The sequence below is a fragment of the Strigops habroptila genome, chromosome 9 (assembly GCF_004027225.2).
Source record: "Strigops habroptila isolate Jane chromosome 9, bStrHab1.2.pri, whole genome shotgun sequence".
Classification (NCBI taxonomy): domain Eukaryota; kingdom Metazoa; phylum Chordata; class Aves; order Psittaciformes; family Psittacidae; genus Strigops; species Strigops habroptila.
In genome coordinates, this window is record NC_044285.2 from 43,155,815 (window position 1) to 43,181,059 (window position 25,245).

The 25,245-nt window shown below is 44.4% G+C and overlaps 1 protein-coding gene across 3 annotated transcripts; it reads right to left on the bottom strand.

Annotated features, from left to right (window-relative positions):
• Positions 1–566: 566 nt before the first annotated feature.
• WDR44 (WD repeat domain 44) lies at positions 567–24,255 on the bottom strand. Of its 3 annotated transcripts, XM_030498715.1 has the most exons (21): positions 24,108–24,247; positions 18,848–18,881; positions 15,702–15,776; positions 14,853–15,483; positions 13,677–13,807; positions 13,489–13,581; positions 12,442–12,578; positions 11,364–11,447; positions 10,976–11,082; positions 9,837–9,988; positions 8,313–8,451; positions 8,153–8,217; positions 7,722–7,835; positions 6,990–7,112; positions 6,510–6,701; positions 6,290–6,391; positions 4,721–4,836; positions 3,247–3,374; positions 2,451–2,582; positions 1,489–1,613; positions 567–1,391 (listed from the first exon to the last, which is right to left on the bottom strand). In XM_030498715.1, the coding sequence occupies exons 1-20, from the start codon at positions 24,182–24,184 to the stop codon at positions 1,519–1,521; spliced, it is 2,727 nt and encodes a 908-aa protein (XP_030354575.1). In that variant the 5' UTR covers positions 24,185–24,247; the 3' UTR covers positions 567–1,391; positions 1,489–1,518. The 3 variants fall into 3 exon arrangements, with proteins under 3 accessions (XP_030354575.1, XP_030354574.1, XP_030354576.1); XM_030498714.1 differs by having other exon boundaries at positions 567–1,613; positions 24,108–24,255; XM_030498716.1 differs by lacking the exons at positions 567–1,391; positions 1,489–1,613; positions 2,451–2,582; positions 3,247–3,374; positions 4,721–4,836 and adding an exon at positions 4,855–5,776.
• Positions 24,256–25,245: the final 990 nt, after the last annotated feature.

The window sequence follows — 25,245 nt, forward strand, 5'->3', positions numbered from 1 at the left end:
TAGCTCGTCTCATCTATGCAGGTACTTTCAAACCTGAGTCAAGCTTACTCCAAGTGTGTCAACTGAAAGTCATTTTATACATCAGCATGTACTGATGTTGGCTGATGATGTTCCCCTTGCAAGAAGCAGCCTTTCGTGATCAAGACAGTTTTACCCAAAGTCTGCTCAAATTCACTTAAGTAAAAAGAAAACCTTAAAAGAGGAGCAAGACTCATTTCCTGCCCCTCTCTGCCTTCATTCTTCCACTCACAGAATGGTCTGGGTTGGAAGCCACCTTCAAGGCTCATCTAGTCCAACCCCCCTGCAGTGAGCAGGGACACCAACTAGACCAGGTTGCCCGGAACCACACGAGAAGGAATCTTTATGCACTTTGGACGCCTCCTCCTCACACATCCAGTTGCAGTGCTCCATTCCCCATTGCTTCAGGAACAAAACTGTCACCCAAGATCAGGAAAAGCAGATCTCAGGAGTTAACCAATGCATGCAAGGTCAATAATCCGAGGAACAGGCCAAAACTACTCACACAAAAGGCAAATTTATGAATCAAAATGGAAAAGAAGCAACAGTTTCCAAGTGTGTGACCAAGTTTAATGATACATCGGTTCTGAAACACTCGACCATCAATAACATTGCGTGGGTTCCGATGCCCAGAATGTTACTTCATAGGTGGTTTAGATGAATATTTACAAAGACTTCCAAAATTCAGTGGCACTAAACAAACGAGAAGAACTTAAAACTTTAAGCTACAATGCTTAAAAAATGTAAACAGTTTATTTTACAGAGTTGTAAAATAGAAGAACTTTCTAATGCAGCTTAATTTTACCTGGAAGGTGACTATATCCTGGTGCCCGTGAAGAAGGAATGAGAGAATTCTTTACACAAGTATTGTGCTCCAGTGTGCAAAAAATCATATATAAGAAAGGAATTGAGAGTCCACGACAATTAAAAGACAACAAAAAAAAAGAGTTTTCCACGTCCTGAAGTTGAGAAATTTATAAAAACATTTACACACGTTGCTGACCCATCAGAAACTTCCATAACTTAAACCTCGCAACAACAGCGACTACAGATTCAACATCCTACCCAAAGGAATCTGTGCAAAAAGCAGCCTAGAGCATTCCCCCAACCTTCCCTTCCCATCCCTGACATCTAGTGGCCACTGGCACCACTGGAATCCTTTTGATACCTGTTCAAATGAGTGCACGTAACCAGCACACGCGTGTTCCTGTGCAGAAACCCGGGCAGGTTCACAAGGACAGTGCAGAACAACTGCTCACAGAAAGTTTAGAGCCTGCAGTTTGGCAGAACTATTTTTAGACATTCCTCTCTATCCTACAAGCCCAGGTGTTAAAGGCAGACGCTGCTTTCCCAGGAGCCAATATTTGAGTAGCCTTAAAAGAAAGGTTTAAAAAGAAATCAGCCTGTAACACTATTGTATTAGATACTCTGCTTTGCCCGCGTTATTTCGGGGTGTGAATCCCACAGTACCATAGCTTTGTGCTGCCACTTGCAGAACAACTAAGATACATATTTCTTTTTGTTAATGAAGACTTTGATTGCTCCAGTGAAGTCGGCTGATAAAAGCACTTCTGTGTGATCTGTCTTCAAAGCTCCTTAAGAAGGAAAGAGAATAAACTGTCAGTTCATCTAAAAAAATGTACTAAAAGATCAAGCTCTCATTAAAAGCTAAGCTCTTGCTGTGACACCTTTCCTCCTTTATCACATGCCTGTTATCTAGCCAATACCTCAAGGAACATTTGCACCTCTTGGAAACTTACGTTATAGGGCTGGAGCAAGGCTGAGAGAGCTGGGCTGGGGCAGCCTGGAGAAGAGAAGGCTCCTGAAGGGGAGACCTTAGAGCAGCTCCAGCGCCTAAAGGGGCTCCAGGAAACCTGGAGAGGGGCTTTGGACAAGGGATGGAGGGACAGGCCAAGGGGAATGGCTTTAACCTGCCAGAGGGGAGACTGAGATGAGCTCTTGGGCAGAAGCTCTTCCCTGGGAGGGTGCTGAGGCGCTGGCACCGGGTGCCCAGAGAAGCTGTGGCTGCCCCATCCCTGGCAGTGTTCAAGGCCAGGTTGGACACAGGGGCTTGCAGCAACCTGCTCTAGTGGAAGGTGTCCCTGCCCGTGGCAGGGGCTTGGAACTGGATGAGCTTTAAGGTCCCTCCCAACCCAAACGAGGCTGGGGTTCTGTGTTAGTACAACTCAACTTCCTGACAGCTCAGATGTAGAAAATAATCCTAAAGTACAGAGGACAACAGCTCTGCCCCTCACTTCACATTCTCTCAGGTGTTAAGAATATAGCAGTTATCCAAATGTTGAACTGCTAAGGTAGGAATGTGTATCCATGCCACTGCAAGGACTTTTCTTCTCAAGAACCCTCCTCCCCAAGTGAATAATCTTTTCCTCCTCACACCATGGCATCAGGCAGAGCTCATCTTAACCACCTACCAGAGGGTATGGTGTCTGACGTTTCAGAATCTTCTCCCTTACTTTCAGCTTCTTGCTTTTCTGAAGTTTCCAGTGACACCATCAATCCAGGATTGGGAGCAAAAATCGCCGATGTGACCACTGCATTGTGAGCTTCAGAGAGAAAACCCAAGTTTGGTTACGTGGTTCAAGGAACTGTTAGTTATACAAGAACAGCAGGCATTGATTTCAGTAAATATCCAAGGATCTCGGCGCTGGTGGCACCAGGTAAGCTCATCACTCACAAACTGTCATTGGTTTATAAACTTAGGGAGCTCAGAAGTTCCTGTAAGTGCCCAAAATTAACCGGTAAGGGCTCTGAAACATGTTTAGTAGAAACACGGCCCCAAAACTTGTGTGTGTGTGTGTGCAGGAGATGAGAGAGCTGCTGCTTTTTTGCATTGTTTTCAGTCACTTTCCCATAAAGGATTGAAGGATCAATTCCTACTCTTACACAACCAAGCTCTGCCAGCACAATGTTCTTACTGTTCTTACTCAGTTTTGCTGGCAGAACCCCACTGAAGTTCTCTTACTGCACTGGACATATTCTTGGCTGCTCTGTCTCATGCCACCCCACGCAGGCATCTGCAGAGTTTCTTGTGGACAAGGTTTTCTGGCAGGCCACTTACTGAAAACCCACCCATTCCAATGCATCTTCCTGACAATGTGCTCACACTAAATGAGTGGCACTGCTGAGCAAATGAAAGAACATAAAAAAGACTTCATTTTTGAAATCATATGAGCTTTGATACAACACAGGTTAAAGATTGTTTTTTACCTTTAATGCCTTCCCAGAAGTCATTACGGTCTCTCCTTACAGATGTGAACTTGCTCAAGTCATGGTATGTACTCCAGATGTACACGTATTTATCTTCTGAACCACTTACGATGTAGGTAAAGTCATGGCTAAAGATTCAAAGAAGGAAAGACATTACTTGTCTTAGCTGTTCAAGCACCCATCACAGCAGCTCTCCAGATGATGTGCAGCTTTACAAGTGCAATCAGGCCAAGGTCACAATTCAAACTGATGCTTTATTTTAGTGACTGCAGCTCAAAAAAATATAAGAATATAAAAAAGCACTTAAATGTGTGTGCCTGTGGCTCTCCTGCTGCAAGGAAAAGGTAGTTCTCATGAAGAGCACACAGAAGCTGTTCTCCTGCAGCTTCTGGCATAGAAGAGCAACAAGAAAATGGCATAATCTTGAAAAGCATTTTGTATCTGAGTCTGGAACCTGTGTGAACACCAGAGTCTGTAACAGGAACTGTTCACAACAGTCATGGCCAAAAAAATCCACCCAGGTGGAAGAAGAAAGACATTCAACAAGGTTGTAACCAGATGACTGTATAACGCACACTGACAGAGACAAAACCACCTGCAAATCCACTCTGGATTTACCTCCTGTGTGAGTATTCCCACAGCTAAGCTCTACCCCTCACTGTGCTACAGCCCTGTCAGCAGAAATGACTTATCTTGGGAAGCTAATCTTGAGCAGGGGGGCTCAACAAGATGACTTCCAGAGGTCCCTTCCAACCTCAGCCATCCTGGGAAATAATGGGTCAGCCTGAAAGATGCTTTCAAAGGCCATCAGGATTAAACTTGACATTATTCCTTAAGCACTGCTGCCCTCCTCTGCTCAAACATCCAGATTAAACAGACACCCAAGCATGTTTCCCCTTTGGCTTCTGCAAGGCTCAAAAAGGGAATAGAACAAACATTCTTCTCCCTCGCTTTTACTACTTTAAAGCCCAGTATTTCCATGATAGTCACAACACACTCAAACTCAGGAAAGCATCTTAGGCTTGCATAGAAAAAAGAATTCCCACTCAGATCTGCAGATGCTGAGAGTGACGATGCACAGGCAGTGACCAATAGCCTTGGGTAGCACTTGGGTGACCAACACATCTGCAGCAGTACTGACAAAACTAAGGAAATTAAACCTGTTTATGATGGAGGAGAGAAAAGATGCAGTGTCCCAACCCCATCAGTTCTAGGAGAGCTCCTGCATTCACAGCAGCAGCAATGGACACACATTGCGCTGTCAACACAAAAGGACTCAATCCTTCACAGTAGCTCCCTGCTCACAGGCAGCTTTGTCATTCCTGACCACAGCCTTTAGTCACCTTTGTACTCTGAGCCAAGTGACATTTCAGAGGCTCAGTTTCATACCAAGGTAAACAGATTAAACAAAAGCCTCTGTACTTCAGCCACAGCATTTCCCAAACCCAACAACTCCATTGTTAGATTGTCTTACCTAAAGCTAGCTTTGATTTGGCTGCTGCTGTTGACATAGCCTTTGTATTTCATAGACAAAGACAGATCTCTCAGGTCATACAATCTGATCCTGGAATCGTTTGATGTCACTAGTATCTAGAAAAGAAATAAAATTAGGAGTGGAAACCATTAGCATGCCCAAGGAGGAGAAACAGAATTCATTAAGAGTCAGAATTCAGTTCTTTTGAGTAGAAGAAGTGACACACACAAAGAATAGCCCTAAAGAAGCAGAAGGATTAGACAATGACAGTTTTTTCTCTCATCTTCTGTCAGTGGACAGAACACAAGTTCACTGTCAAGATCATCCTGCTTGGTCTGAACCAGAGCAGCTCCTCTTTACTGAAGTAAAATGTGGGCCCAAGGAAGAGTCATCAATTTGCAAAGGCTATTTTGGAGCACATTGCACAATAATGCAGCAGAGCAGCTTTCTAGTGAGGAAAATTCCTGGCGAGCTGTGACCTATCATTCACAAAGCACAGAACCAAGGCTATATACACAAACTGGGCTTTTCTTGGTCCATTGGAAGCCAGCATGCTTCCATTTCATGTATTTCAGATCAGAAGCTTAAATGTACTTCTAAGGAACAGAGAAGTCTATGAAAAGGGTTGTCAAAATGCATAAGGGCATCCAGCTGATGAGCCCTTTAATGGTACCTTAGAAGTAGAGCAGACTGTAGGATAGCAGCGAGCCTCAAGATGCTGCTAGGAGAAGGGAATAGCAGAGTCAGATACTGAGCCCCACTTATCTGATCCTTTATGCCACAAAGTCGGAACAAGTCCTGAAACACCATCACATCACAGATCTTCCTGCTTGTTTTCAGAAGAGTTCATGCTGAGCTGTGTTTTATTACACCACCTAACATGCCAACAGACAACATCTGAGGCAAACCCAAAGGCACTACTGAGCTCTGAATCTTCTGCATGTTTTAGGGACTCAGTAATTTCTCTGACATTGATCAGAGTACAATACAAGTGATAGCAGCTGGTGATCTGCTACACGGATAGACCCAGCTGGTGACCCCACATCACCCCTGAAGCTTTATATACGAGAGAGAAACTGTCCAGCTATAGGTTATGAGTTTAACATTCAACAGCGTGTTCTTTGCTTGATGAGGATTTGAGCCTTTCACAACGTAAGACTTCAGTTTAGACTGAAGCTAAACAGAAGGACTGATTCTGGAGTACACTTGTTTGGATAACAGCTTCTGAGCTTTCAGCACCTTTTCAGCTTCTGTATGAAGTACAATTCCAAATGAGGATTAAATTCGAGAGAGGTTAGTTATGCCAAAGAAATTTTTACTGAAAGCCATCTCTAAAGATTTTCTCACCTTTACATTAATCAGAACATAATGTTACTTAAAAAGGAAATAATCTATTTTACTACCATTTAGTATTGTAATAGCCTAAATCAGCAAAGAGTAGTGTTCATTTTAGTAGCGTTAAAAGATTTAAGTCAGTGACTACAAGCAAGACTTAACACAAACTTACTAAGCATTAGATATAAACACCAGGCTCCAGAACTGAGCTAAAGCTTCCCTGAAAGTCAGTACCTTATTTTCCCCAGGCAAGGGTTCAATGCCAGTAATTTTCCTTCCAACTCTGTTTCGGCCTCTGGTAGAACGCACGTGTATTTGTGTATGGTACTTCAAGTGCTGAAAAGATATTTGAAATAATTGTGAAAACAAGTTTTAAAAGGTTTGTTTCTTGATATTTAAATAAGCATTTGAAATTTTATTTAACATAAAAATAATAGTCTCCAAAAGGTTTTACCTCAGTGTCATAGAAGATGCATCTCCCATCGTATGTGCCTATGACTGCGTATTTGCCATTCTGACAGAAGTTGGCAGCTGTAATCAACTTTGTCTGCCCATCCACTTCATTCCATAATGCCACCTTCTTGTCAGGAATGTTCCAGAGCCGGAGCTTCCCATCCAGTGAACCACTTAAGAAGTACCTGTCATCCTGAGAGGACACACACTACATTAATCTCTGCTTGCGCTTCGAGTATGCCCTGCCTTCCTTAAAGCCTTCCCCCCCCATTGCCAAACAGCTTCTCTCCAGAACTTCCCACATAAGAGCTCTCAGATGAGTTGATTATAATGTTTAAGAAGGCTGAAAGGACAATATCAAAACTACTGGTAAATGGAGATCAATTTCTTACAGATGTTTTACAAGATTACACACACAAGGGGAGGACTCTTAAAACGTCAAATTCTGCCTCTCGAGAAGAAAGAGGGCAATTGCACTTACCCTTGGATGGAATGCTATAGCAGTGACAAAGTCTATATGCTGGAAACAGCAGAGACATTCTCTTCTCGATATGTGCCATAATCTGACAGTTTTGTCCATAGAAGAAGAAAGCAAGAAGTAATTCTGTGAAACAAGAGCATTCCATGGTTACTAACAGACACAAGTAACAGAAAATACAGAAGCAATCCGATTGGTAAAACCTTCCCAACTTCCCTCTTGCCACGAAATTCAACATTTAATCCTTTCAGATAAAATGTTACTGATTGCTTTCCTTAGGATCAGCACACTGGTGCTCACAGAAGATCTTCTGGAAGAATCTCAATGGAAATGAATGCTTGGAAAGGAGTTAAAGTATTCAGAGAAGAAACAGCACAACAGGCTTTAGAGAAGCGGCGAGAGTCTCTCCTGCCTAAGATCCTTTAGCCAGAGAGCCAGAGAGTGTTCTTCAAATTACAACTCAAATTCCAGTATGGTGAATTAAGTGAATAAGCTTTATGTGAAACAGTTTGAAAGTTGAGCACAAGGCAATTCTCTAATTTTAAAATATAATCAGCAACTTTACAATGCGTCCACTTTCACTATTTCAGCTGCAATAAGTGTTGCCTCACAAACCTTTCCTCTTAACTTCAATGACTGTTTCACGTTGTTTAGCTGTATGGTTCCAATGGCAATGGATAAAGGAAAACAATAAAAACACAGGAGAACTGCATAGTCTGTATTGAGGTGCCTTACTTTAGACCAGGAAAGGTCAAGAAGATCTGCTGTATGCCCTTTGTATTTGCAAAATGGCCGTTGGCGAAATGGGGCATTTTTATCATCTGGGTCTTCATCAACTCCACTGCAAATCTATCAGAGAAATGTACAGAAACATCACAAAATGTCAGCTGGAAAATTAACAATAGGCAATTACTGCTAAATAAAGTACAGGGCCAGTAACAATGTGAAGAACAATTCTTATCACTTTAAACAACCTTGTGCTAACAAACAACCCCAGTAAACTTCAATACAATGAGCTGTGAAACATCGTCTTGAAATTGACTGAAGATGTCTATTGATAAGACAGTCTGTGCCTCAAAAAGACAAGCCAAGAACTCTTTAATGTGTGTTTGGATAAAGCAACAGTGAAGATCTGGCTTTACAGAACAAGTGTCTAGTGCACATACCCCTGCATCGGTATCAGACTTGGAAGAATTCAGACTCTCTTGAGACGGAGAGGGAGAGACACGGCCTAGAACATGGTCAGAAACACCATGGTCAACTTTAAGCTTCCAAATAACTCCAATTTTTAGTGGTTTAGAGCTCTAGGGCTGCATAGAAAGATACCTTCTGTATTGTACTTCATCCGCATGTTGTTGAAATAGTCAAAAGCATTCTTTAAAACCCATATTCTTACTACGTTGTCCTGTCCTGCAGATGCAAGTAACCGACCACAGTGAGAAAACTTCATTGTCCAGACAGCACCCTGTCAAAACAGAGAGGTCATTAAGCTAAAGTGCCTTTTTCCATACCAAAAAACCTCTCTAGAACATCAACTGACAAGATTTAAGACATATACAAGATACTACAAGTAAAATAAATTGTAGATGAAAAGACCGGAAAGTGGTTGTTAAGGCTGGTGGGCTGTGCAAAAACAGTTTGAAAGAAACAGCCCCAGGGCAGAGCACAGCGTTCTACATTAAAACCAGCACAGTGGGGACAGCCAGCCAGGGCTCTGAGTGACTTACAAGCTGCTGTTTGCTTGGTAGAACTGGCAAGTATTTGTAGCTGCACTTGAAGTTAGCACAAGCTGTGCTAACACTATTTTCCTAAGTAGAATTGTGCTTGGTTACATCAGTTCTGGCAGCCCAGATGAGCACTACATCTATTTGTTAAATTCAGAACTGGCACAAGGATTTTGCAAAGCCTGTGAAGAAAACAGTTCTTCCATTGCAAAGTCTGAAGAGTCAGTAGTCAACAGAGCACAGCACCACACAAGCAGGATTCCATTTCTTCCTGTTATAATGCAGAGCTATTAGGCATCAATCCACCAACCTAGCATCCTTTTGGGAGATTTATGAGGAATTCCCTGGGTTTTAAGAAGTCAAATACTGGCATGACAGAAACGGACCCCAATTACCAGTAGGACTGGAAACTTTAATTGTGGCTGACAAGCTTGAAAGTTCAATCACCAACATGGTGTAGGTCATTGTCCTCAGCCTAACACTTGGAGCTGGGGGACTGTTTCAATTGGTGCCAGACAGTTGCTGTCAGCAGAAGACTCTGGGAAGCCAGGAATGCTAGAATGGAGTTCTGCAGGGAAGCGTGCACACTTCCAACAGTGATGAACAGGTAGTTTTTGTGCCTCATTCTCTACAGGCATCTCTGCAAATATCATATCCCAGTCTCTCGCCTCCTTATCATTCTGATCCACATAGTGCATTAATCTCTCCCCACTTTTGTCTCCAGAACCTATCTAGTATTTCTGTTCCATACTTGTGTTCTTGTGTCTAACATGCAGACTAGTTTATTTGCCGCTGAGTAGGTCAACCTTGCTGCTCTGTGCTCAGTTCTGGTTGTGGAACATAGCTTATTTCAACCTAAATTTGGAACTGAAGGAACAAAAAACCTCTACCAAAACTCTTCAAGGAAAAGCTCTGGAGAATCCCTGAATCCTGAGTATCTACAGATTCTTTTTCCCCTGAAGATCTGATCAAACCAGCCAAATTTTCATTTCTTGCCAGAATATTATTTTCCAGAATGAAACTGCTCATCAAGAACAAGAAACCTGACAGTCACTTCTGGAGGTCATCAAGTAGATGAAAACTAGAAGCTGAATCTCAGGGTGAAAAGATGAAATTTGAGACCTACCATGTGCTCTCCACTGAGATCCTGAACAACTTTAATCTGTTCAAAATCATAAGGTCCCTTGAAGCCATGTGCTGCTTTGAACTTAACAGGTCTTGTGTACGGCATCCCTTCATCATCACTGGAAGAGGGATCATCTTGATCTGTATGGAAGACTAAGAGGAACACAAATTCAGCAGTACATACCACAGCACACAGTTCATCTACTAGTAAGCATTTGCCAGTAATTTTGGTAGCAGGTTAGTCTTGAATTAGCAAATTTTTTACAGGCAATTTTAAGGTCTTAAAGCAAAACAAGAGTACTGTTGCATCAAGGTCTAAAAATACATCTACAGTGATTTTATGTTGCAGTGAAACCAGACACTGAACACTCAGAGTAAGAGCTGCTATCTGCTTTTGTTCTGCCCCTTTCTTTGCACCCCTGTGGCATTCAGCAGATCCTGCACTAAGTGATTTCTGTCAGTTTAATGTGTGCTGAAAATGACTGTTTTGGCTTCTTCAGGCTGAAGAGGCTGAAATGGCCTGGTCATCTGCCCACAAAGCGTAAGAACGACAAAAGAGCTGGGGCAAACAGCCAGTGGCAATGCAAGATGCTTAAGTGCAGCAGTTCTATGGCACTTAGCTCAGGCTGTGGTTAGCTTGGCTTACTGCTTACTAGAAGTCTGTCTGAAAGAAATATTGATGAAACAAGAGGAGAATTCAGTTGTAGTTGGGAAATCTAACAGCAGCTCAAGCTATATGAGAACTAACAGTGGCACTGGTTGTCAAAACCAATCTGATTGAAGTAATAAAGACAACACCCACTTCTACCTTTGCTGCAATAACTTTCCCCTCCCTCAAGAAAATTACATTTTGATATCCAGGCAGCTTTCTAACAGCACAAGAAAAATGAAAGGATTCAACTGGTTTAGCTGAAAAGGTCTCTCAACTGTTACTTTACAAGAATCATTTCTTGTAACCTGCTGATCTCAAAATGCCTACTAAGGTACAAGCTTTAACTCTGAAAAGCCACATCAACAACTGTACAGAGGTAGAATAAGCAGTTTGTGTCTCTCAGCCACCTCTGAGTCCGAGAAGCTCTCAGATAAACAGACTATCCTATTAAAGATATATATGTATATATAAAAGTCAGTGTCACTTACCTTCATCTCGAACACTCTTCACTTTATTGACAGCACGCTCGCCATACTCCTCAGCAAGGTGCTTTGCTCGCTTTACAGACTTGCCAAGGAACTTCTTCAGCTGGGTCCTGAAAAAGCAAAGGCATTTTTGCAACACAACACTGTCAAATTCTCATTTTTTGCTATTACGAATCAATAGTTTGGATTTGAAATGCAGTATTATCTTTTTCCGTTACTGCTTCGCAAAATAAGCGGGTAATCTTCAGTTCAAGTGCAGAGCAAGGGGCTTATGTAAATTCAGGTATCACTTGTATTTAAAAGGTAACTTGTTCCCAGGTCAGAAGGGGAGCTTCAGCTTGGAAAAACAAAGCCTGCCTTTTCTTTGTAATGACATGAAACAGCATCTTACGTTTTCTGTTTTAACCTCCCTCCGTCGGAGTCAGTTTGCTGGGTCTGCATTTTGTCTTCATCATCAGACTGTGCTGCATCGTTACTAGGAAATACAGAAGTGATTGTTTAATATGAAATCAGAATGAATCTGAAGTGAATGAAATGTCAGTAAAGTAGGATCTGCATTTTAGGATCCATCTTTATTCCTTCATGGAACACACTGGAAAAACATGGAGGTGATGTGAATCAATAAAGCAGATCTTTCAATTCTTAGGCATTCTGATACTAAAGCTGCACACACTCTCCAGAGGCTAAAGACACATTAGCCCCTTCCACAGAGTTCAAACTTCAGCTTACTGTGATGCTTTGAAAGCTAAGAGCACACAAATTAGATTTGTCTGGTAACGTGCCACCTTGTTCTCAAACCTTGCTTTTCCTAGATCAGATACACTAATAGTGGCTAATTCTGAACAGAAGTTCGTACACAGACGAGCACAGCTCTACAGAAGTGAGCTTTTCAGCAGCAATTCAGCAATGCAAAACCCCTAAAGATTGTCTGATGTATAAATGCACATAAATCCAGGCCTTTGAAATCAACATCTAGACTGCCATGATTCGTGATCATTAAGAAACTGTATTTTTCTATCAAAATTAACAAAAATACTCAGTTTTAAACACTGGAAGGGCCTAAAGCTCTGTTGAGAACAGGGAAACCTCAAAGCAGTCAGCTATACTGACGACAACAGATCTTCAGAGGACCACAGTCTACTAATTTAAACACTGAAAAAGCTACAGAAGGTGACAGCACAAACACCATGTAGTGCTTGGACGTAAGCTGTGCTTAATTCAGTACAGAAATGACAGCCTGCAGCACATCAGGTGCTAACTGCAGCTAGCACTTGCCTGTCAAGTGCCAGCAATGCCTTCAACTTTTAGTTAACTTAAAAGAATTCAATAAACAGCCTACTTCAGAGAGAGCTGGGAATTAGCACTCAAATTAGACGGATCAGGACTCTCTGGCACAAGAGCAGCCTCCACATATGCAAAAACTATGAGAGCAACAGTATCAAAGAGGTGAAAGCTACCATAATTCATACCTGACATATTCTTTAGTTCTCCTCATGATATGCAAAGTTAGAGGATTGATGCCTGTTGGCAACTTCTCTTCTGCCAAACTCAGGGGTATTTCTTCACCTGTATCAAGGTTTTTTATCATAACACTGGCTAGAATTTCCTATGGAAAAGGAAATGTGAAATCAAGATGACTTGATTAGCCTCAGGAATCATGCGACCTTACAAATGACTTATCCTAATGGGAAATTCTGGAGCTCACTGTATGTGTATTTTACAAAGACTAAGTTTAGGAGAGCTTTAGTGTGTAAGCACCAACATCAGCAACCACTACACAGAGATTAACTATTACAGGCACCACAAGCTTCAATTTCATAGATCAGAAATGCAGCTACAGAGACATCAGCCACTGCCTGACACCTTCCATGCTAATGTCAAACACTGTGTAATTAGAAGAGATTGAACTCTTTTCCTTTCAGATATTCTAACAGCTGAAGTTTTGATGCAAAGACAACCTTTACCTGCAGAGAAACAGCATTTAGACCTAACTAGTATTGCACAAAGGAAAAGGGTTTTCTGGACCATCTCATGAACATGTACATCTGTTCAGTAACAGTTAAAGCAGCTGTACACAGATAAACACAAAACTGGCAGCAGCCTGATAACTTCATCAGGATTAATGGGAGTTATTAACTGAAGAAACTGGATTTTAATGTTGGGAAAATCATTCTCCTATTGCTGACTCCCTCCCCTTTTAGCTAAGTGACAAAATGCCAAGTCTGCTGTGTTCCCTCTCACTGAAACCTTGTAACGTGCTTGCGCAGCAACAAACACAAACTCAGAGCATTTCGGATCTATTACAGCTCACACTTCCAAACACTAATACCACCTATGACTCAGGGCTCACAAAGTGCTTAGGTGGACAAAGCCAGCATGCCAGCACTCCTGTGTGCACGCCTGGTCACAGCATGCAGTGGTTCAGAGCACAGTGATGTGTGACTACTCCAATTCATTCCACAGGCTGGAAAAACAAGCACAAGAACGTACCACGCACAGACCACATGCATTAGTACCTCATCTGTGAGCTCTCTTCCAGAATTAGACCTGGGTCTTTGTGGTCCAAGTACTTCGTTTGCTGTTTGGCCATCGGCTGCTTTCCCATTTTCCTGAAGTTTTGCAGACATAGAACAGGTTATCTCTGTTGTAACACTACAGTAACAGCCAATGTTACAGTTCTCGAACTGACAGCCATTTCCAATACCTGTGCAGTGACTATTTTATCTCCACTAGTTGCACTTGCCAGGTCCAAAGAAGGCTGAGAATCTTTGGGCACTCCCTCTGCCACTGTACTCGGAGTTAGAAGATCACCAGCTGAGAAGTGCTCTCGAGAAACTGAAAAGACAATCACGTTAGAGAGAAGAGCATAATGCTGCCATAGGCTACAGAGTGTCAGAGTCCTAACATCACCCTTACACTCCTGAACACCCTTTCTGACAAGTTTGATTTTTCTTTTTAAACATCAATTGCCACCAAATCTGCCTTATCAGTTATGTATTTCATCTATAGGTGGAGGCACAGGCACGATTTCATGCCTAGTCCTCTGAAGTTTCATTAAGTTTTTTAAGGTAATTTACCTTAAGTAACCCACCACTACCCATTTTCACTACATCCTGACTTGTGTTTCTATGCAGCTGAAGATTGAACACGTTTTACTTGGAGCATGGAACTTAGTTTCTGTACTGATGAGGCAACTTTTTGCAAGAGAAGGGCTGGAGCAGCTCTGCTCTGGAGCCAGGCTGAGAGAGCTGGGCTGGGGCAGCCTGCAGAAGAGAAGGCTCCTGAAGGGGAGACCTTAGAGCAGCTCCAGTGCCTAAAGGGGCTCCAGGAAACCTGGAGAGGGGCTTTGGACAAGGGTCTGTAGGGACAGGACAAGGGGAATGGCTTTAACCTGCCAGAGGGGAGATTGAGATGAGCTCTGAGGCAGAAGCTCTTCCCTGTGAGGGTGCTGAGGCGCTGGCACAGACTTTTCCCAGAGAAGCTGTGGCTGCCCCATCCCTGGCAGTGTTCGAGGCCAGGTTGGACACAGGGGCTTGGAGCAACCTGCTCTAGTGGAAGGTGTCCCTGCCCGTGGCAGGGGTTGGAACTGGATGAGCTTTAAGCTCCCTTCCAACAAAACCAGGCTGGGATTCCAGGATTCTATAATTAGCTACCTTGGTAGGAAGTGTTAGTTTACCAGAGATTCTACGAATTAGGAACAGTTGGAGTGCAAAAGGGTATTTCTCCACTGTAAGAAGCTTAGACTGTGGAAGAATTATTTTTTCCCCCTATCATTTCCATATCGACTAAACTAAAATCATAAGACTGAATGATTCTTCACTCAAAACCCAAAAATAGTAACCATGCAGATAACGAAACCCATCTAAAATAGAACACTTGCCTTCTAAGCCAGGTTTTTGCACTTCAAAATCCAGCTCGCTCTTCTTCTTCCGTGGTGGTGGGGCTGGCCGGGCAGGCGGGGGTGGCCTCGGGGGGGGGACGTTTGTTGGAGGTGGGGGCCGGGCTGGGACAGGCTTCTTTGTGCTGGCGACTATGTCAGGCTCTACAGTGAGCTGCCGTGGGGGCTTTGCTGGAGGCATTTCTTCTGTTGTAGAAAGGTCTTTGGTCGATAAATCTGAAGCCGCTTGTTCTAAAGTACTGGCCTCTTTCTTGTCTGTTAAGTCCTCATTTTTGGACGTTTCTTTCCGTGCTTCAGTTTCATCCACTTTATGGTCAGCTGCATTTGTTACTTTTGTTAGTTGAGGAGTTTCCTGTTTCTCAGAAGCAAACAAAGGCTTCCCAGACTCCAACTCAGTGTCCTTGCACACGCCCTGATACACCAGTTCTCCAGGGTCTTCTTGTAATGGTATTTTAGTAGCTAATACTTCTGGAATACTATTAATGATACCTGCTCCAGCAATCCAAGCATTTGCATCTGAAGTTGGAACAGTCAGATCTTTTCCTCCAGGATCTAAAGAATCATCATCTAGTTGTTGTGCCTTCTGGCTTTCTTCTATAATACTGTCGATGATCTAAAGAAACAAACCCAAAGCATTCCTCTGTTAAACAGCAGCCACCTCCCGCATGCACTCACCAGTCAGCTTGGTTTTTACCCTTCAGATGAATATTCTTGCTAACATTAAGGACAAATTCTAACCTATGTAAATGTCAGGATGAAGACTGCTTATTCAATTATTTAATATTTCCAGGGTGATGCTGGAAGCACAAAGCATCAAAGTTAAATACTAACCTCTTTTGAATCGTCTTGTTTCATTTCTGGGACAAAGGTTTCATTTCCAGTTTTGTGTATCTTGCTGTCCACATCCTATGGGAAAAAGATGTAAGGTGATGGTAGTTCTTCAGTAATATCCAATAAAAATACAGTTACAACACATTAAATAGCACAAAGGACATGACTTCAGCTCCATTTGCACACATTCTGCTGTCACAGATGTTTGAACAGCAATGTACAGTCCAGGTGAGGAGTATTTCACACCTCCACACACAGAAAGCCTGCACACTCTAAACAAAAAAGCAGTTCAAGTGGTTTCAACCCCAACTAAACTAAAATTGAAGGTAGTATGAAGCTTAGAGAAACATACACATTTCATCATCTGCAATAAGGAAAGTCCATATTAACATATCTCTTTCTCTATCAGCTTGTGGAAAGGATGCAGGAACTGTGTTATCACCACATGTTACAGAACCTTGTTAGAAACCTCCAGGTTAAGCCAGGCAGATCTATCAAGGGGTCACAGATATGCTTTTGAGGTTCTGGCATAGAATCTTAATGTTCCACAATTATCCCTAGTGCACACTGTCTATTTTAGTCACCATCGTTATGCAGATCCTTCCAACATCTGAATAAACTGCACTAGAACAAATGGAATGACTGGATTTAAGCAAAGTCCAAGAACATTTGGATGAAAGACTGCATGAATATTCAAAGCTGAGTATACTGTTGATTCACATAAATATAACCAACACTCCCAGGATATTATAGTACTGCTGTAAAGTCAGCTTCAAGTTGAAGAAGTGTAGTTTTGAGATGCACAAACAACATCAACACTTTGGCACATCCTACCAAACAATTTGCTAAAGGTGGCCTTGTGTGCCAAAATAATGTAGGAAATATCCTTGTAATAGTTTGAAGTCTGGTCTAATTTAAACAAACAAAATCCACAAACCCCATAGCTAAGGTAGGCAGCCCTAGGAATCAGGGATATTAGAGTTAGGTTACAATTTGGGCATGTCAAGCATCTCAAAGCAGAGACAACTCGGAGATGTGTCCAGCCAGGTTTTGACTACATCCAAGAACGGAGACTGGATGTGATCTCAGAGGAACTTGTTCCCCTCTTTGACCATCCTACACAGGCTATTTGGTGACCAAAGCTGCAGATAAAAGCCTGTATTTGTCCCACAAAAAAAAAACTATTCACAACTGACTCAAAGAACTAAGTTACTGAGCTGAAAACATTAAGAAAAACCAAACACCTCAACTCACATCTTAAGGCCAGGTTGGACACAGGGGTTTGGAGCAACCTGCTCTAGTGGAAGGTGTCCCTGCCTGTGGCAGGGGGTTGGAGCTGGAGGAGCTTTAAGGTCCCTTCCAACCCAAACCAGTCTGGGGTTCTGTGATGGGCTGATTCCCTGAGCTGATACAGAACTGCTGTTCTACCCCTCCTTCCTGTCTACAGACACAGACCTCTGCTGCTGAAGTCAGCAGTGCTCAAGTGTTAAAGTCCCCAGAGGTTGGCTGTTACCATTATGAACTATTTTTGTTGCACTATCAATTTAATTCTGCTTCTACAGCTTTGGATATGTACAAGACACCTCATCTCCATATTTAATAGGTATTTTAAAAGACCTCCCCATATTTTCTTGGTCCACAAAGAAGATTCAGAGTGACAGATAGCTCAGAAATTTCTCCTTAGATTCTTTTTAGACACTCATCTACTCAAAGAGAATCTTGATACCATATTAACATATTATGTTTGGAGAAAACCTCACAGCTCTTGCAGACATCCATCCTGGAGTTGTGACCTCGAGAAACAGCGCTATCATGCAGAGAGCTGTGATTATAGAATAGTTCTTCCTTTCTCCCCACTCCCTCTCTGCCTCCTTCCACAAAGTTTCTCTCATCTAAACGCAAGCTCTCTTTCACTTTAGCACTAAGATCTCCCTTCAGAGGTGTGAGGACTCAAACCCTCCAGTGCAATCAGTACCTACAGAGGCCATTCTATTAATTTCGAATTCTGTTGACACAAACCTCACGCCTATTAAACTTTGGACTTGGGAAATATTTCTTGCCTATTCCAAGACAAACAATACCATTAGTCACACAAACCGAACTGATATTGTACCAAGCAGAGAAGCAACTCCTTTTTCCACCTTCAGAAACTTAGCTTGGAACAAGTGAGTTTAAAAGATACTTAAAAAAAACCCCAAAAACCCCTACAAGCAACATGCAGAACTCCATAGCTAATAATTCAGTCAAAGTATTAAAGTTAGCTTTGAAGTTCACTGATTGCAGCGGGTTCAGTCAGAATGACAGGGCACTATTCTGTGAAAGGCCTACACATGTTGTACTTAAACACTGAAGTACATTAAACAGAACATGAAATAGGGGCTAAGTCTCTGTTCCTTATGAGATATCGTAAGATATGGTATCACTGCAAAAAGATTCTTGATCCAGAGTGCTGCTGGCAAACCAGAAACACCCTTCTGACTCGGATTTCCCAACACTTTGAGGATGGAATGTCAAGCTTTCTTTACTCTATGACAATGTGTTGCACAGTATCACCTTTGTCCCTTCTGAGCCCAGGAAATGAGTGGTTGTTGTACCAGGTTCCAACTCCTCACCTATGTGATGTAGGCCAGGCTCAGCTGCACTGTTACCAGGCACAGATGCAGCATACCAAGTACCTGCGTGGGACGTGGCAGCGCTGGCTCATTAAGTTAAATATAGTGTTTTATCTTCACGTAACCTCGAGGGGAGGCTTTGGAAGTACAAACCCTAAGGTTTTTCTTATTTTGAAGACAGAAGAGAGCAAAGTCAACTATTTCATATAAATAACCAACATCCAAATGCTGCAGAGACTTGCTTACTATTCACAAACCACTTGAAAGAGGGCAGTCTAGTGACTGAGCCAATTCAATTGCACGTAAACATTCCAGAATAAAATTAGCTTCAAGACATGTCAACAAACCCTAAATGAAGGTAAAGTTCAAGGAACTTCAAGAGGCATAAACACAACAATTGCTACCTACAACAAGGAAAGCCTGTAATTTCCCATCTGCAGATGTTAAGGCTCCCATAGCACCTCTACTTTAGGCAGAAACACTCAGCACTGGGTTCGGCAACAAGCATGTGATTGATTTTAAGAAGAAACTCACCTTTGATACATGTGATCCGACTTGTGTCGGTGACCTGTTAGAAAGAGAATACAAGACTTAGAGTGCAAAGAAAAAAGATCTCTGGACAGCAAGCTTCACCTTAAGCTGTCTGAAATACAGTCTTACTCTACAACAAGTGTTGACTTGATACTTTAAACAAGCAACAAAGGGAAGTTTCTCATACCACTCCTTTACTCAAGTAGAGTTGAATGCCCAACTGTGTCTACAATGCACAGATCCACAGCTTTAATAGTCCCTGGAAGTTTCCCAGCAGAAGAATCTTCTACAAATCCTATGTCCACCGTGCTTTCCTAATAAACTGATGCTATTCTAAGTACACGTTTAAAAACAGAGTTTAAAATTGGCGTGTACAGGAAGCACAGGGTGGACATCAAAGAAACCAAAACCCTCAGAAAGCAGAAGTACCAATGCTCTAGTGGCTCGTAAACCAAGTGCCTGAGCCCTGATCTGCACAGTCAACACCATCACAGCCATTCTGACCTTCAGACTCATACAAGAGTAAGGTACTGCTCCTAATCATGACATTCAGAATAAACACTGGTATTTACATTGTAACAGGAGAGAACTGCTTCCCAAAACACATCCTGGGAAACACGGAATGTGCAGTAGCATCCACTCACATACAAGCCCTCATGTCACTAATTACACGAAAGAACAAGGTGTCCTAGGGGAACAGTATCAAATAATTACTGCTCCTCAGGTCACGGCTCACTCTAAGCAGTGAACAGTCGATTCTCCCTGTATCCTGAACTTACATTTTCCATGAGATTTGCAGAATTCTACAAGATATTCAAATACTGAGTCACACTGACTACAGGGCCTTCTATATAGGGAAGCTGAAAGGTTGGGCCACAGGATGTTTCCAGGTTCCTTCCACACCAGGCTGCTCCAGTAACAGAGGTGACAGTGCTCGCAGGTGTACAGTATAACACGGTGCTGGGAGCTCGGTATTGCACACATACATCTCTGATGTTCAGCTGAAGCTTCATCACTGAAGCTTTTGAAACAGTGCAAAGCTGCTACACGTGTTTGGCAGTAACATCACCTGCAGATCAGTTCATAACAAAGCAGGTAAGTTTAGTGTCTTGCCTGCGACTATTTGAGCTCCGTGTTTACAAGCCCCAGCACTCCCTTAGTTGTGATTAGCTGCTGCTTCTGTGCTCTTACATTTAGACAGACAGATACAGAGCAAGTTTTGTAACTGCAGCCTCTTCAGTCACTCAGGGAAGCAACTGAACTTCCCTCTGGAATGGTCTTGCCTTCCAGCTTTCTCCACTCCCCAGTTTTACTTTAAGGCCACTGGTTTTACAGATGCATATCTGAAACGCTTGCATTTCTAAAAGGAATATATATGGTGGCAAAAGGGTCTTAAAGTATTTATATGAAGGTCAATCAAACCTTGATTTTGCTTTGAAAGATCTGCAGCTTTCCAGGGTTATCAGGCAGAACAGGGAGACTGACATATGCCACAGAAAACATAAGGGAAAAACTTTATTTTGTTGCCTAGTATTGCTGTTTAGTTAATAGTGGGATTTAAAAGTTGGTAACAATAGAGCTTGTAAAATACATTCACACGTAACACTTCTCACTTCAGTTTTCTTACATGACACCCCCATAACAGCAGTTTAACAGAGGAGGGGTTCGAGGTTATCTCCAAATATTAAAAAAAACCCAAAGAAAAATCCCATTTCACCTGCACAAACATAACCAGGTGCCTGGCCAAGCTCAAGCCAAATAAACCCATTAAGAACTTTAACTAGTATTTATTCATTCAGCCGTCTAATTCATCCTCCCCCTGCCCAGACTCTAGGAAGCTGCCACTCCCACTCTCAGGTAGCTCCAGCCCGGTACCTATTTGAACCAAGCCTCACGTTTTCAACTATCAATGTCAAATAAACCACTCAGCCCTTCGAAACCTCCCAGTGACAGGAATGCCCTGCTCAGACCCAGGAGCACGCTGCCTGCTCTCCTGGGAGATGCACGAGGCTGTGCTGACAGGAAGGAGGTGTGAGGTGCACACAGAGCACAGCACACCGCACAGCACACACAGGCTCAGCCACCAGCCCAGGAAGAGCGTTTCCTGCTGCCCCTCCACTTGCACATGATGAGTTCTCTCTATAACCTGTGGCTGGCCTGGAAGCTACAATTACTGTTGCTGCAGCTCTCTGTGGCAGCCCACACCTTCCAAACCACAAGGATTCACTACTGCAATGCCCTGTTCAGGCTGCCCTTGGGAAGCTAACTCAGAAACACGTCTGCAGTGCTGCAAGTCCCTACAGCAGTATCAGCAACGCTTCACGCTCCATCAGTCTGCTGCCAAGATCAGTTTTGCATGTTGGCTGAAACACACACAAAAAGGAAAGTTATACTAAGCATGTCCTACGTGTCAACAGGGCACAACTTAACACTATCAAGCTTCCTATAGAGAGGAAAACTAGATTCTTCAGGAAAAGCATGGAAGCAGCTTCAAACAGACAGGACTACTGAAGTTAGAATTGAAGAACTGAGATGAAGGTACCAGAGGATATTTCTCATGATCTACACCGTATCCCAAATCCAGTGCCTTCTGTTGGGTTTCTTATAACAATTTTTAGGATGTGAGTACATTAGGAACAAACTTGCCCCTTATTATTAGACATATGATGCCCAAACTATTGGGTCTGGCAGCTCTTGGTTTCTCAGGGTGGGTGGATCACTTCTCTTTTAAACAGCATCTCAGAGGGTCTGCCCCACGCCTGCATCCAAACAAGGGTGCCTGAGATTCTCCTTCTCAGAACCGACATCCTCCTTCATGGGACAGCTCAGCCTCTGAATTTCAGGGTCTTTTTCTAAACCTCTTTGGTGTTTACAGTCTTTTGAAAGAGAGTGACAGAGGTTAAATAAGGGCATCTTCTGCCACACCCCCTCTCCACTCCTCTGACTGCACAACACATAGATGCCTTCACCAACCAGCCCCCAGCTCGATCTCTCTTCTAGGGGCTAGAAAAGCTCATAGAAACAAACCTTGTTTGGGACCATGTTATCTAACAGGCGGACACACATCTTGTCAACAGTGGAACTGCATGTCAAAGGCAAGATCTACCACGAAAGTGCAGCGTAAGGGCCTAGCCAGAAGGGACACCGTGGTTTCCAAACATGTGGTTTAAACACACTTCACCTCACGGATCCAAGAGAGCTACCTCAGTCCACTATCACTGAAAGAAACATTTTGTGATGAGTTCTGTGATGTCTGCTACTTAACTCTTAGAGAGCACCAGTTATATTTGCACTTGAGCATGCAGATATGGTGCTTTTCGTGACAGAGGGGCTTAAGCATCAGCACCTGTTGATTACAGTGGGAATAGGAGCTTGCATCCAACTTGCAAACTCCACTCTTGCACAGCAGGAGACAATAAAACAAATCAATGACATAGAAGTCAGCAGGTTACACAAACAGCTGAATTTATCAGCACTTATTAAACTCCCCCACATGCAACTCAGGGTGTGGGGAAGCTACAGACCCCACGTTTTTAACAAGGGCAAACTTATCTACACCACTTTGTAAAAAGCATATGCTGCCAAGAAGGGTTCCCAAGGGGTTGTGCTGATGATCATCAGAACACAAGGAAATGCCTCCAGCTGCAGAAGGCAATATGAACCTGTTTTCAGTTGCTCTTTCTCCCATGAGAATGTTTTGACTTGTTTTGTGGGTCCCAACTCAATGCCATTACGTGTGCCTGGGTCTCAAAAGGACAACTGACAACCCTGCTTCTGAGAAGCACCCAAAGCAGATGTGAAATTAGCTCTTTAGAAAGCTCAAAGCTTATTTAAGAGAAAATACTCTCCACATTGTTAGCACAGCTTCAAGAGCAGACTGAATTAGAGATTCAGTACCTGCACTGCAAACTAAGCCCTCTGAGATCACCTCCTTACCTGACTCAAGCCGACAGAACTCTATTAGCTGGACTCAATGATGTATCCTCAGAGGTTACAGAAGAGCAACAGAAAAGTTAAAAGCCTCTTTCACTTTAATTTCTAGTGAGTGACTTTGTGTTACCAAGTTCTGCTCAGGTACAGGTGGTGGAGACCTGCAAAGTCAGGACATGAGCAGCGAGGATGTGCAGTTGGGCCTCACTGAAGGGCTGATTCCCCCTTCTTGCCAGGCAAATCCATCACCCTCTCCCGTCCCCATCCTGCCAGGTTCCAGCTGTTTAACTTCTTGGATAGCTTTTGCTGTTTCTAGTTTTCAGCTCTTTGCAATGACTTTGAGTTAAAGCAACTCATAGCAGAGCCTCATGACTGCTAGTGCCAGGGCAAGGCAAGCAGCAGGAGCAGAACCTCATTCCAGCACGAGCACGGTTAATGTGCTCACCACATCTTGCACAGCCATACTCTGGGATGTGCTTTTCAGCAGGCTACGTAAAAACCTAAGTTCAGAAAAGCTTTTGTACAGGATGTGTAGATGAGAAGGAAAGATCCAGTCTTCCCTTTGTTATAGGCATCCAGTGACCACTGACAGATTAAAACAAGCCCTTAGTCAATTATTAAAGCTTCAAATGGATGGAGCCCACAATCCATATCTTATTGCTCTCCGGACAAGCTACACGAAACCTTATCCGACAAGGTCAAGCAATGGATTGGTTTGGTCTAGACTACATGGAAATGGAACTGATAGAAGCCAGACCCTGCTCAGCACAAACCCAGAAAGAGATATGCGCAGTTTAAAGGGAGGGAGCGTATTCGGCCAACATCAACAGCGCTGTGACACAGAGAACCTGAGGTAACCCGTGCTCCAAATCGCTGCTCCACCCTCACCGCACGGAACCATACCCTGCCCAAGCAGCAGCAGCAGCATCAAACCCACACCATGAAAACCAAAGGAGGGAGCGCGCTGGCAGCAGCTCCACACGCAGCAGCAGCCTGTTGCTGGAAAACTCGCGTTCTCTCCTTCCCCCTCCGAAAACCCGCTATTCTGTGCTCTTTGCGGGGCAGCTCCGCCAGTCCCGCTGTTACCTCCGCACGCCTCAGCCCCCAACACAGCGTGCGGGGGGATGCGGGCTCACCCGCCGCCGCTGCGCCCCCCCCAGCACACCCACACCCGCTCCGCTTCCCCGCACCCCCGCTCGCCCCCAGCCCGCGGGAAGCGCTCCCCGCCCGGCCCAGGCCGCGGGGCGGTGGGGGGAGCAGAGCCCCATTCCCTCTCCCCACGGGAGGTGCCGGGGGGCCGCGGTCCTGCGGGGCGCGGCGGGGCGGGACTCACGGTGCGCGGGGCGCGGCGGGCGGGTGCACGTCCTCGGGCGCGTCGTAGAACTCCTCGGTGTCGCTGTCGGAGGCCATGGCGGGCGCGGGGCGGCCGCCGCCTCGGCGGGCACGACGCGCGGGGGCCGCGCGGCTCTCGCGAGAGTCAGCGCCGGACCCCGCCCCTTGCCGGGCGGAAGTGAGCGGGGAAGGGAGGGGCGCGGAGCGGCAGCCGGGGGGGGGGCGCTCCGCCGGCACAGCAGGCGGTGCGGCGGCACAGCGCCCCCTGCGGCCCAGGGCGGCGCATTGCACCCGGTGCGCCGCGGTGCCCCCCGCGCCGCCCCGCACGGCCCAGGGCAGAGGCCGCGGAGCTGCTGCGAGGGCTGGAGCAGCTCTGCTCTGGAGCCAGGCTGAGAGAGCTGGGCTGGGGCAGCCTGGAGAAGAGAAGGCTCCTGAAGGGGAGACCTTAGAGCAGCTCCAGTGCCTAAAGGGGCTCCAGGAAACCTGGAGAGGGGCTTTGGAAAGGGCCTGTAGGGACAGGCCAAGGGGAATGGCTTTAACCTGCCAGAGGGGAGATTGAGATGAGCTCTGAGGCAGAAGCTCTTCCCTGTGAGGGTGCTGAGGCGCTGGCACAGAGTGCCCAGAGAAGCTGTGGCTGCCCCATCCCTGGCAGTGTTCAAGGCCAGGTTGGACACAGGGGCTTGGAGCAACCTGCTCTAGTGGAAGGTGTCCCTGCCCGGGGCAGGGGTTGGAGCTGGGTGAGCTTGAAGCTCCCTTCCAACCCAAACCATTCTATGATGATCTCTATGATGTGATTGTATGACAGGGCTGCTAAATCCTCAGACTCACTCCCAACATCGTCCCTGGGCCAGTTGTCCCAAAAGCCAAACCCACATGAGGAAGAAGAGATCGTAGGTCAAAATCCTGATGAATGGCAGGCTCTTTGGCATAGTGGGTAGGGCAGTCACGAGGATTTTCTGACAAAAAATCATACACGACTGAATTACTTGAATTACTTTCTGGCTTCTACGACCTGCACAAGAGGCAGTATCACACCCAAGTGAGCACAGGCTGGTCACTGAAGGTTTCCTGGTCTTCTGCCACTGCCAGGCTGACCTCTGGCATAAAGGGTTGTGTCTGCTGAAGTGCTGCTGCTCTTC